Consider the following 13,328-nt stretch of genomic DNA (forward strand, 5'->3'; position numbering starts at 1 on the left):
CACGTTTGTAAATCTCTATGTTTACGCCTGTAGCGGAGACTGAGTACACAGCTGAAAACATTCCAGGCGTGCGCATTCACCTACGCAATTTGCGTACGTGCTTTGCCGAGCACAGAGCAGTCTCACATCCACCTGATCAGCCTGTAGACCACGCCTCTCGCGCGGGGTGTGCAGTGCTACCCTGCTGTCCTCCTGTACACAGACCTGGGCATCATAACAATCGCTGACAGTCTACGTGTGGGCCTGCATCTAAACTATCAAACCTGCTGTGGTGTGTGCATGCAGCATAATGGAGCAGGCGAAACAAACGGAGAACCGCCTCCGCTTTCCTTTAGCGCAGCAGCTCCGCTCCAAATGGCAACATCACGGGTGAGGAGGTTCGCGCAGGAGGGGCGGACGGTCCCTCCTCAGCCGAGAGTGATGGTGGTGTTTTCGGCTGCGAGTGACACTGAAAATCAGGAAGATGCGATGTCGGGCGCGGGCACCGGGGAAGAGGAGTATCGCAAACCAGTCATACCTGTCCCTAATCTCAATCTAGGGAAGTCCCTTCGCACCTTAGACGCACCTGAGGAGGTAAGTCCCCGAGGTTTAAAGAGGTTGTGCTATTATTATCATCACGGAGTAGTTTGTTGTGCTATAACTGTGATTTTTGAAATGTCCACGTTCATCTGCGTTTTCCCTAATGTGATTATTTTTCCAAAAAATATCTGGAGGAACCGTGTAGTTTCCCACTGTTTTGCGTTTCAATCATAACCGTTTCCATAGGCAACCGATGTATTGAGTGTGTTTGCTTCCCGATGACTACAATCTGATTGGTCCTTTATCTCATTGGGGCGTGTGAACGTCGCCTTTGATTGGTTCAGTTCACATGTCAATCAAATCATATCAACTGGATTAAACTAATCGCGTTTTGCAGACTGCTGATAAACCCAGACTGACCTGTCAAGATGTGTAAAATGCTTAGTCCAACACCCGGGTTTTAAGAGAATTTAAACATTTAACAGCATTCAATTTAGTAGGTAATGTTTCAAAAGTTCAGAAGATGCTAAAGATACACGTCTCAGTCCTGGTGACTACCCTCATTACAGTAAAATATGTTATACACTGTTATAACAGTATCTGTTTTTGAAAGAAATCTATAGCCTACATTTATAATGTTACACAACATTTATATTTGAAATCAATTCTGCTTAAACTTTCTATTTATCAAAGAATCCTGAAAAAAAGTTTTCACAAAAATTTTAAACAGCACAGCTGTTTTCAACATTAATAATAGTGCGACACTTAAGACTGATGAAATGTCTTTGCCATCACAGGAATAAGTTACATTCTAAAAGTCATTAAAATAGAGAACAGTGATTTTAAATTGTAATACTGTTTCACATTATTTTTTACTGTATTTAATGCAGCCTTGATGACCATTAGAGACTTCTTTCAAAATCATTAAAATCGTCTTCCCCAAACTTTGAGATGTTGTGTATATTCGGACTTATGTAAAGGGATATTTTTTTTTGCTTTTCTCTCTCTCTCTCTCTCTCTCTCTCTCTCTCTCTCTCTCTCTCTCTCTCTCTCTCTCTCTCTCTCTCTCTCTCTCTCTCTCTCTCTCTCTCTCTCTCTCTCTCTCTCTCTCTCTCTCTCTCTCTCTCTCTCTCTCTCTCTCTCTCTCTCTCTCTCTCTCTCTCTCTCTCTCTCTCTCTCTCTCTCTCTCTCTCTCCATAGTTCCCAGAGGTCATCCCCCTGAATGTAGGAGGAACACATTTCACCACTCGGCTGTCCACTCTGCGACGTCATGAGGACACTATGCTGGCCGCCATGTTTAGTGGCCGCCACCACATTCCCCGGGATGCAGAGGGGCGATATTTCATCGACCGAGATGGAGCATATTTTGGGTTAGTGTTTAGTTTAGTGAATATCTGATTATGTTTAGTGCCTAGTACCCAAAAATACTAAGCAAACATTATGATTATCTGAATTTAGCTTTTGTTTTTATTATTTCATCAGTGGATGACTTAAATAACTGCTCGATATCCAGTTTAAAGTCGCATGCTTATTAGAAGTGCTTATATATATACACTTCTCTGGCTTTAGGGATATTCTGAATTTCTTGCGAGAAGGTGAGCTGCCTCAGAGGGACCGTGTTCGTGCGGTGCACAGAGAAGCTCAGTATTATGCTATTGGGCCTCTTTTGGAAAGCCTGGAAGACACGCAGCCACTTACCGGAGAGAAAGTGCGACAGGCTTTCTTGATCTCTTGCCCTATTATAAAGGTAAAATAAATAATTAGGGGTGTAACAATACACTCATGTCACGATTCGGTTCGATACACGATAATTACCTCTCGGTACTCTCACGATACTCTGAACAAAGCCAGAGTAAAAATAGTTTTTTTTTATTATTACTTGTAGCACATATGGTAACGGCTATCGCAAACAGACCGACTGAGGGGAGCCCCGCTTTCTCTAACTCGCACTGGGCCCCGTCCCGCCCCGCCCCTTGCTTGGCATGGCCCTGGTCATTACTATAAATGTAAACTTTTATTTTGGGTGAACTATACATAAACATACAGGTGAAACTCGAAAAATGTGAATATCGTGCAAATGTTCATTTATTTCAGTAATTCAACTTAAAAGGTGAAACTAATATATTATATAGACTCATTACATGCAAAGTGAGATATTTCAAGCCTTTATTTGTTGTAATTTTGTTGATTATGGCTTACAGCTATAAAAACCTTTTCACAATATTCTAATTTTTAAATATCTCACTTTGCATGTAATGAGTCTATATAATATATTAGTTTCACCTTTTGAGTTGAATTACTGAAATAAATAAATTTTTCGAGTTTCACCTGTATTGTCACTATCCACAATGCATGATGCTTTTTGTATTGCGATAATGCAATAAATTGTTACACCCCTAAAAATGATAAAGAAAATTAATAAAAAAAGTTGTTTTCATTTGACTAAACGTTGTTCCATTTTGCTCCAGAAAATCTTGAGCGCATTGTGGAGATCGCAAAACTTCGTGCCATGCAGCGGAAGGCTCGCTTTGCGAAACTGAAGATCTGCGTGTACAAGGAGGAGATGCCCATCACCCCTTATGAAAGACCGCTGTTCAATTCGCTGCGGTTTGAGCGTTCAGAGAGTGAGGCCAAGCTGTTTGAGCACCATTGTGAGGTTGACGTGTCCTTTGGGCCCTGGGAGGCAGTGGCTGATGTTTATGACCTTCTTCACTGCATAGTGAGCGACCTGGCAGATCGTGGCATCTCTGCTGACCAGCAATGCATCGGCGTGTGTGACAAACACCTCATCAACCACTACTACTGCAAAAGGCCCATCTATGAGTTTAAAATCACCTGGTGGTGAAGGTGAAGTGTTTTAGCAGGTGTTTTGCCAAGAACTGAGATCTACAAGGTCTGAACAAGTGATGTTTGCTGCTGTCTACTGTTACAATGAACCAGCAAGATCATGGAATCTTTCTCGAAATGAATGGAAATAATAATGACAAGCTTTTGAATAAGATGGCTGTTGCTCTTTTGTTTCTTCATGAAACTGCAATTTGCAACCCAAAATTTTCTTTATGGGCAGCTCTATCGATTCTTTAGTTTTTGTAAGTAATCGTTTAACTTAGTTTCTTTAGAATAAAGCCGGAATTGTTCCCTCCACTTGTTGTTTTAAAGAGGTTTTCTGGAATCGACCTCAGAGGAAGTGAATTTATGTGAAACAGTGTTTTCTGTTCTAATTATTACGACATCTCTGCAAAGTACGCTTTTGTGTTAGGTGTAATGAATGTATTAACAGTTTGATCAAAGAATCAATCAGCTGGACTCACATTGGGAAATTGGACGTTTGTTATTGCTTGTGATGTATTTCTTAAGAAGGAAACCTTTTTTCCCTACAGTATTTTAAAATGATTTTACCCCATTTGTTTAACTTCATTTATATATGTAGGACCTGATCTGTATTATTTATTATTATGTTGCCAGTGATGACAAGCACTATCATGCAGATATTGACTTTAACTAATACAAAGGTCTCCTTTGGTATTTACAGCCACCCAAAGCTTCACATAAAGCCTTCTAAAATAACCATACACCACTAGGCAAGCATACAATTATTGATTTATGTAAAATAAAAACCTTTAAAATGTATTTTTAAGAATAAGTTTGCGTACGTACTACATTGAATATGTCCTGAATATGAATCAAAAGAAGTATATATTTAAAATTGTTCTTAAAGACTGTTAGCCACCTTATTGCAGGTTAGATTGCCTATTTTGCTATACTTTGACTCTTTATGAAATTATTTTCTGCTGCCAATAGCTTTTGTCCACGCTTTTAATTGCCATAACCCTCAACAATTGCATATGATTTAGCAGTATTTGTTAATTTAATCATCTGAAACCTCTGTCTCTCATTGGTTTGCTGTGAGAGCTGTGAAGGCCACATGAAGTTGCATGAGCTCTCTGTGTTTTGGCAGCAGAATATCTAATACGAGATAAAAATGCATTGATAATCCTAACTGGGCTTTATTTTCAGTCTTGCCCAGTTTACTTTATGTTGCCTATTTATTACCCGATGCATATGTTCTCTGTTGTACATTTAGTGAATACTGTTGTTTGAATTGCATTGTACTGGCTCCTATTGTGCTGATAATAAACCATATATTTTGCAATTTATTAGAAACAGGGCATTTTTTATTTTAAACGTTTATAATAATGCTTTATTTATCAGATTGTAAAACGAAAGTACAAAATGATGAAATACTTTGATGTATGCGCTGTATTTCTACTAGGGACTGTTGTTGACATTTGGAGCTCATCCCAATAGCCCCGCCCACACAACGCATACCACCAGTCGCGAGGATATGATGTCATTGTGACCCGGAGAAGAGACCGCTGACGAGGTATCTGTCGCTGTCCGGTAGATTGACATTGCACACGAAAACTTGCTGTTTTTGTTGAAAATGTTTTGTTTAATGTAGTTTTAGACGGAATTATATATATTTATCGTATATCCTGCTGACTGTGAGTTATTGCGTTTGTGTTTACCGGCGTAGCAGTTTTGCTAGCTTGACGTGTTTGCCTGCCGCGAATTCAATTGCATTCAATGTTATTGTCAGTAGACCATATATTTTCTAAGTGGATTTTAAACTCCCCATTAGACATTTAATAAATGTTTAGTTAGCACTAAAAATACATCGCATTGAACGAACGATGTCACTATGTGATGTAATACTCGGAGTTTAATATTATGTCATCAGTGGTGATCAGTGTTTATGTTTTCAAGCCTTTATTTCACTAAAACTATAAAGAGCCGAGATCAAACATGTTTGAACTACTTACTTTTTTAATTTCGATTAAGATGCAGTTGTTTGAATTGGTTGTTTGACACCAGATCTCATTCGTATTTTAATTTATTTATATATATATATATATATATATATATATATATAATCCTTACGCTTTACCGCTAAAATATCAATCTAAGTGTGAATATCTGATATTCACATTAGTTTCACTTTCAGCTTGCTCAGATTATTGAAATGACTCCTCTTGTCTCGTTTTTAGCAATGTTGACATCTGTGATATGTTCTGCATGAGTTGCATGTCTGTTGTCTTGCTGCATGTACTACAGACAGGATATGCAAATTCAAACCTGTTTTTTTACCTAGACAAAAGAGAGACAATGAGTCAGCGCTCAGAGCGACGGGGGATCCATGTGGACCAATCAGAACTGCTGTGTAAGAAAGGCTGCGGTTACTATGGCAATGCTGCCTGGCAGGGCCTGTGCTCCAAGTGCTGGAGGGAGGAATACCAGAGAGCCCGGCAGAGACAGATCCAGGAGGACTGGGCTCTGGCGGAGAAGTGAGTTGGACATGCTGCTTATGAAACTCTCATGAAGGTGGAATTAAACTCGAGTGCTTGTGTTTTGTTAGTTCACGCATTAAACATTTAGTAAAATAATCATTCTACGCTGCCATGAGATAGATTCATAAAGCAAAAAATGATGTTCAGACAGACTGATGTAATGACGTGCTTCCTGTCGCAGGCTGCAACGAGAAGAGGAGGCGGCTTATGTCAGCAGTCACAGTTCCTCTCAGACCCAGCCTCCACAGTCCCACTCTCAGCCCTCTCTCGCCACCTTCTCCAAGTTTGAGGAGAAGAAAACCAATGAGAAAACCCGCAAGGTCACCACCGTGAAGAAGTTCTTCAGCCCCTCCTCCCGCACGGCACCTAAAAAAGGTACGAGGAGGGTGGGATTGGAGCGATATGAGTGCGATTATTGTTGTTTTGCAGTAGGAGGAGTCAGCTGACGACCAGCAGTGGGTGTGGCTTTGGCTTGTGGATTCGATTTGGTGTTGTTCGTCTGCATCCGACAAAATTTATATTTACCCTAATATTGTCATTGGTTGGACAAGGAAAAACTGGTTTAAAATACAGTGGAGCTGAGTCAGTGCTGTAGATTTTTCCTTTCTTTGCCACTTTTCCCCTAGAGGCCAATAAAAAAAAAATTGCACTTTTGCTTCTAGATTCCTTCTGGAAATCATGCCTGTTTCATATGCAAATTACTTCCCTCATTATCATACATAGTTCCATTTTGATTTTACCATGTCATGAGATGACATCTCTCTGATAAAGCCATAAACTATGCCTGCATGCAACATCCAAACAGCAATTTGTAACTTTATTATTAGACTTTATTATTTGGAATATTAGTTTATTAGACATAAATGATTGTAATTAAAAGGCTTTATCATTGAAACGTCAAGTTTACACTACCGTTCAAAATGTTGGGGTCAGTAAGAATAATTGTACGTTTTTTTAATGAATCAGTAATGTTTTTTAAAAGGAGTAATTTGATCAAAAATACAGTAAAAACTGTAATAGTTAAATGTTATTACAATTTACAATAACTGTTTTCTATTTGAATATATTAAAAAATTAGATTTATTCCTCTGATGGCAAAGCTTGATTTTCAGCATAATTACTATGATTACATAATTACTACACAGTCTTCAGTGTCACATGATCCTTCAGAAATCATTCTAATCTGCTGATTTGCTGCTCAAGATTTTTTTTTTGAACAGCATTTATTTGAAATAGAAATAGTTTGTAACATTATAAATGTCACTTTTTATAAATGTAATGCATCCTTGCTGAATAAAAGTATTATTTTCTTTCTTTAAAAATTAATCTTACTGACCCTAAACTTGATGGCATGATTTGATGCATTTATTTTCATTTGTGATCACATGATTTTATCATTTGTCTATCCTGTTTTTATGAGATCCACCCTTTATTTCTCAGTTTTTCTTTATCCCATTGCTGTTCTGCCGTTCTGTCTGATCTCCGCCCCACCTCTCCCACATTTTCTCTATATTTTTCACGTTCTCATCTGAAACTCCTATAATGCCACATTTGTAACCCCCCCATTTCACCCCCACCATTTAATCACCCCTGAAAAAGAAAGCGATAAAGAGGAGAAGTTGCAGGGCAGGAGGGAGAGCCATGGAGAAACCCTCCTGAGGGATCTGAAGGGCATTTTTACCCAACCCTGGGATATGGGCTCCCCCACTGAAGGTAACCGATAGAGCCTGAAGAAAGATCTGGGGTAATGAAAAGGAAACGTGGGTGGAGATTGCAGTGTTTGTCTTTTCTGAGGTGGACCACCCCGTTTTAGTGTGTTTTGATGTTCTGTGTTGAAGAGGTAGCTGTTTAAAAGTGTCTTTACTAAAAGTATTTCACAAAGTACAACAAACATTTCCGAGTTCATATTTTATTTGAACATTTTATGTTCCCCTCAGATGTTCTTTGTGACATACTGCCCTGATCCATACTGTGTATTTGTTAATTTCTCTGTTACTTGTGTGTGCTTCAAAAGACATGATTTCACCCTAGCATTTTTTTTAATGTTCACTGTCTCATTGTCATGCGTCCTCCTCTTTTCTTGTCAATCTGGTGGCAGCTCTGGTATCGAGGCTGAGAGGTGGGTATTAGTGCCACATCACTGTAGTCCTCCAGCACCAATCACAGAAAACAAACCAGTGCATCAGTGTTGTGTGTATATATATATGAGCTGCATGCATTAAGGTTGGAATTCTTCTAACACTCCATTACTGTCAATGGGGCGTTCAGAAAGACAGGTGCAACAGCATTTGGTGCGTCTGTTGTGTAGTGTTTAATTAAAGCATGCTTGTACCAGAATTCTCTCTGTTCATTCAGCTACTCTATTACCATCTTTGACTCTGGTCTGATTTCAAAGGTGTTGGCATGGTAACAGATCAATATTTCAGTAGTATGGCCTACTTTTGAGAAGGTTGTTCTCTCCCTTTATGGGCTACAAGTTGATTTGGACTTGTAAATATATATTTATATATTATGACATTTTACCTTAGTTTATTCAGTGGAGTTTTTCTTTATTCTTTGCAGAAAGTCATGTCTAATTCAGCCTTTATTACTTAACTAATCTCTTGATTTTTGAAGACATTTGGCTACCCATTGGACTTTGATTGTTGTAGAATGATTGGAAATTACTTAATTTCACATGACATTCTGCAATGAAAACTGACTCTGCTGAACTTCCATTTTCGTCCGATCCATTTTAATATCCACTTTATGTTCATACAGTTTGTTTGTAAACATACTGTGCGCTTATTTCTGTTCCTCAGAGAGCCACGAGGGGAAAACGCCCAGTCCTTCCATTACCCGCCAGTCCAGCATCGAGACCGATCGTGCGTCACAAGACTTCTTGGAGTTCCTCAAGACCTTGCAGAAGCCCGGCAGAGAGATCCAAAAGCAGAGCCGCGCTTTCATAGACAGCATGGGAAATAAAAAGGTCAGAACCCACATACCCACATCAAATTGTAGCTGTTAATCATTTCAATAAGCGTATTTATTTTGTATTTGTTCGGATATGCAGGATCTTGGTGCTGAAGAACTGTCTGAGTGTGTGCAGGACTTCTACCAGGGCATGTCTGACCGACTCTTGAATCATTATAAAGGTAGGATGTATTCTTCAGAGAAACCTAGCAGTGCTAAATCTGTCTAAAAAGACTCAAGTTACTGATTTGAAGCACTGGAATTGCTCACTGAATACATTTGAGTGACTACCGAATCTGGTTCGCTTACTGACCGGATGTTTTTTTGTAATCGTATTTGAGAGAAGATATTATATCAAAATGTTGTATGTACTGGCGGAGGCAGAATTATTTAGAAAGCGGGAAATATTTGCAAAATGGAACCTCTTCATCTTTATTATTATTTAAACAGGGGCAGATTGGGACATTCAAATTTCTGAAATTGCAGTCAGTCATCCCCTTCATGGTGCATTTTAAGCTTTTTGCAGCATGAAACATTAGTTTTTAAAGCATGACAAACTTATAAATTACTTTTTTTGTTCAATATTAACTTTAAGTGTTTGAACCTGATCAAAGATTTTTGAAAAGTTTGTAAATGGCAGCTATAAGATATGATTGGCTAGTGATCAAATTCAGCAAAATTATAAACCGCAGTGCATTTGGAGATCATCGGGGACATTTTGACCTAAATTCAGGAGGGCAAATCATTGTTATTTTGATATATGTATATACTATTAATATTGATTAATATTTTGAATATTTTCAGTTTCCTTTTAATTTTAGTTCCAATTTTAGGAGTTTTATGTGCTTTTGTCCTTTTTTTTTAATTTTTTATAATATTTATTTAATTAAACAAAAATATTTTTTAATAATTGTTGTCCAACATGGTGACATGGGAGCAGGTTTGTGTAATAAACTGGAGATGAGCATCACAGATTTCATGTTTGTTAAGAAAACACAAGTATGTGAGGTATCTAAAGGATATTTTGTTGTATATTAGTGGAAGGGGCTGTTCTCTGTAGAATGCGGTGATCGCATAAGTAAAAATAAATAAAAAATAAAATAAAGACTTGACATCATTTTCTCCACTTCTCTGAGATATATTCATATTTATCATCCTTTATGCCCCTTGTGCCAGAATCCACAATTAGAATTCGTTATTTTTCAGTTGACTCTTATGGAAAGATAAAACCAGTCTGGAAAGTAAGACCAGATCTAGATAAAAAATAAAAAGATATAATTATTTTTGATCTCTTTCTCGCTACGAATATAGCCGCGGTAGCTGGCATGGCGTTAAACTATAAACAAACAAACTATTTAGACTTAACTTGTAATGGTTTGAATTGTTTTGCCAGAAGTCAGATGAATGCTTCCTTTTCAGATGTAAACCTCAGTGTGTTCCTCTTTCCTCAGGCTCCTCTGAGAAGGTGGACAGGGTGATGGACCAAGTGGAAAAATACATCATGACACGACTCTACAAGAGCGTCTTCTGTCCAGAGACCTCAGATGATGAGAAAAAAGACCTGGCCACCCAGCGCAGGATTCGGTCAGCCAGTTTTATAATATATTATTATAGTATTTTTTAACATTTGAAATAAGCTTTTATTGGAATATTTTTCAGTTTTCTTATTTAGTTTGTTTTTGTAAAATATTTTATTAATTTTAGTACTTCAGCTTACTTTTATTTCAGTTCGTTACGAAGGCAACATTTCTAATTTCCTATTTAAGTTTTACATCTGATGTTTATATTTATAATTCAGTTTATTTAAATGAACAAAAACTATTTTTAATAGTTTTGTTTTTAGTTAACAATAACAACATTGGTTAATGCTTCATATCATTGTTAACTTCCTTGAAAGTTAAAGAATGCATATTCTTCAAGAAAGTACAGTATAATGCTTTTACGGCATTCTCCTTGAAAATCTGCAGTCTTGATTTGCTCCTTGAAAAATGGTTGGCTGGTTTTTCAGGGCCTTACATTGGGTAACCATTCAGATGTTGTGTGTTCCTGTGGACGAGGAGATCCCAGAAGTCTCTGATAGTGTAGTCAAAGCCATCACGGGTGAGTCTGCAAAGCTTGGTATTATTTTGTCCTTTATTTGCTGTTTTCCATCAGAATGCAGATTTTATTTTGTCTACCATAGATGTTATTGAGATGGACTCCAAGCGTGTGCCCAGGGATAAACTGGCTTTCATCACCAGTTGCAGCAAGCATATCTTCAACGCCATCAGGGTCACCAAGAACGAACCAGCTTCTGCAGATGACTTCCTACCCACCCTCATCTATATCGTGTTGAAGGCCAACCCGCCACGGCTGCAGTCCAACATTCAGTACATCACACGCTTCTGCAACCCCTCAAGGCTCATGACAGGAGAGGATGGATACTACTTCACTAATCTGGTGGGTCTACTACACATAATTTGAATGTGGCCATAATTTGGCATTAAACCATTTTTTTGTGGAATAATTTGGTTGAAAACTTTTTTCTTTAAAATATATGCCACTTAGTTTGATATCTAATGCAATGAAATGAATAAATTTTTAACTGTGGCAAAAGTGTCCAAAAACAGTTTAGGGCCACTGTAAATACTGCTGAAATTTGCAGGTTGATTAGTCAGATGGCATTTGGGAATAAACCTTCCTGTTTAGTCTAGTCTTTTGGATTCATGTATTTTCTGTGCGATTTTTCATTGTATCTTTTCAATTTCATCTTCATCACGTGTTCCCTGCAGTGCTGTGCCGTTGCCTTCATAGAGAAGCTGGATGCCCACTCGTTGAATCTCAGCCCTGAGGACTTTGAGCGCTACATGTCCGGTCAGGCTTCCCCTCAAAGGCAAGACGATCCTGCAGCCTGGCTCCAGAGTGGTTCCCGGTTCAATCCAGCACTTAGCCAGATCCATCAAAACCTCAGCGTCCTATCCAACCTTGAGAAAAGACAGCAGCAGGTCATAGAGGGGGCGCAGAGCCTGCAGACCGAACTGGCAGAATGGCAGGACAGCGTGGCCCACGAGGTGCAGGAGATCATGGAGCGATACCCACTGGAGATCAAATCACGAGCATCCGCAATCGATGCGGAGAACGTGGAGAACGACAGGCTGCCACCCCCCCTTCAGCCGCAAGTGTTTGCGGGTTAGCATAGCATAGTTTCCTGTGTGAATAAGCCAGAGACATGGTCGTACCAAGACGGGTAAAGCATGTTTTTATATGCAATGGCTGCTCTCGTCCAAGATCTCCACTCCTTTTCTCCCCATATTTGGGCTGTTACCATTCCATATGCTTTTTAGATGCTTACACAGTCACCAGTTACATCTTTTCTGCAAACATATTCTTGTCGGACTACATTTGTGCTGCTTGATTTAAAGGACGAGGCAGAGTTTGTGAAACTTAATACGATTTTCTAACCTGGTTTTAGAAGATCTGTTAGTAGTGTGATGTACCTTAATACATGAGCTGTTTTAAATTACTGAATCAAATAGCTGCTAATACGTCCTTTAATTTGATTGCAAATTTGATGTGATCGTAAACCACATATCAGCTTTTCTCATGTAGATAATTAATTTTTCACTGTAGGGTTTCCCCTATGCCTTAGTGTGATGTTCTCCTGGATAAAGGTCTTTTTTATTGATGTATAAAATGTTTTGTCACTCATACTGTATACTTAGGAAATTTAAAGTTGAATCCCATTCAAAAATGTATGATTTTAGGAGAATTTGTGTATTTTGGTACGTTTCGAAGATGGTCATTCTTAAATGTTTATTCACATAATCGATGGGATTTAATGTTGTGCAGACATTTCAGCAATAAACACTATTTACATAGGAATTTGTTTACTTACAAAATAAAAATATAAATATAAAGCTGTGCATTTGCTCACCTAAAATGCAATTCTGTCATAGTGGCCACAGGTTGTACACAAATAACTCCTCCAGCCAGGATGTTTTGCATTTGATGTTGTAAGCATTACACATAACCAATTTTATCGTGATCCTGTTGTTATTTTTAAAACTGCCCCAGCTGTAACTGTAACAGGTACTTAGCAAAACACTATATTCATGTGGAAATAATTGGTTTCATTTACAGTAATGATGTTGATTTATGACTGTGATATTTTAACTGAGCTGATTTATTTATGATGTAAATATAACCTGAGGTGTGTTATTTTGCTGTCTGTGAATGATTATTTATCACTTTATTGCGCCATAATATCAGCCTAGCACAATCCTGACATCTGATGGTAGAAATTTTTTTTATCGCCATGTTTTTAACCCTTTGCCTGATAATATTTGGAAAATCATGTACCTTTCTTTTGTACCGAAGCATACTCTAAATGTGTGTAAAGTTTAGTTCTGTATCGGTGCTGTATTTATGCATGGTAAGTGAGGTTCTAGTGCTCCTAACTCTGAAATGAGTTGATTTGCGTCTCATTGGGTATAGCCTGAATCTAACTGTTTAATTTGCACATGTTCATAA

At 38.2% G+C, this 13,328-nt stretch overlaps 2 protein-coding genes across 8 annotated transcripts; both read left to right on the plus strand.

Annotated features, from left to right (window-relative positions):
• The first annotated feature begins 141 nt into the window (after nucleotides 1-141).
• Nucleotides 142-4,674, plus strand: kctd7 (potassium channel tetramerization domain containing 7). The gene is given in 5 exon segments (XM_079599508.1): nucleotides 142-573; nucleotides 1,720-1,889; nucleotides 2,089-2,243; nucleotides 2,246-2,266; nucleotides 2,988-4,674. Coding segments are annotated over 5 exon segments (1,017 nt in total). The 5' UTR covers nucleotides 142-279; the 3' UTR covers nucleotides 3,365-4,674.
• Nucleotides 4,675-4,776: 102 nt separating this feature from the next.
• Nucleotides 4,777-13,016, plus strand: rabgef1 (RAB guanine nucleotide exchange factor (GEF) 1). 7 transcript variants are annotated; one of them, XM_079599499.1, is made up of 11 exons: nucleotides 4,794-4,903; nucleotides 5,672-5,864; nucleotides 6,049-6,242; nucleotides 7,467-7,580; nucleotides 7,966-7,986; nucleotides 8,669-8,835; nucleotides 8,920-9,001; nucleotides 10,271-10,403; nucleotides 10,828-10,919; nucleotides 11,002-11,258; nucleotides 11,591-13,016. In XM_079599499.1, the coding sequence occupies exons 2-11, from the start codon at nucleotides 5,686-5,688 to the stop codon at nucleotides 11,990-11,992; spliced, it is 1,641 nt and encodes a 546-aa protein (XP_079455625.1). In that variant the 5' UTR covers nucleotides 4,794-4,903; nucleotides 5,672-5,685; the 3' UTR covers nucleotides 11,993-13,016. The 7 variants fall into 7 exon arrangements, with proteins under 7 accessions (XP_079455629.1, XP_079455625.1, XP_079455628.1 ...); XM_079599500.1 differs by having other exon boundaries at nucleotides 4,825-4,920; XM_079599501.1 differs by having other exon boundaries at nucleotides 4,891-5,024.
• Nucleotides 13,017-13,328: the final 312 nt, after the last annotated feature.

The sequence above is a fragment of the Phoxinus phoxinus genome (assembly GCF_949152265.1).
Source record: "Phoxinus phoxinus genome assembly, chromosome: 23".
In the NCBI taxonomy this organism is placed as follows: domain Eukaryota; kingdom Metazoa; phylum Chordata; class Actinopteri; order Cypriniformes; family Leuciscidae; genus Phoxinus; species Phoxinus phoxinus.

Bases quoted from the DNA above. Each gene is read 5' to 3' on its own strand.
- rabgef1 (XM_079599499.1), top strand. From the start codon at position 5,686: ATGAGTCAGCGCTCAGAGCGACGGGGGATCCATGTGGACCAATCAGAA. The intron at 9,002-10,270 runs GTAGGATGTATT...CTCTTTCCTCAG, and splicing joins ACTCTTGAATCATTATAAAG to GCTCCTCTGAGAAGGTGGAC. The intron at 10,920-11,001 runs GTGAGTCTGCAA...TGTCTACCATAG, and splicing joins TGTAGTCAAAGCCATCACGG to ATGTTATTGAGATGGACTCC.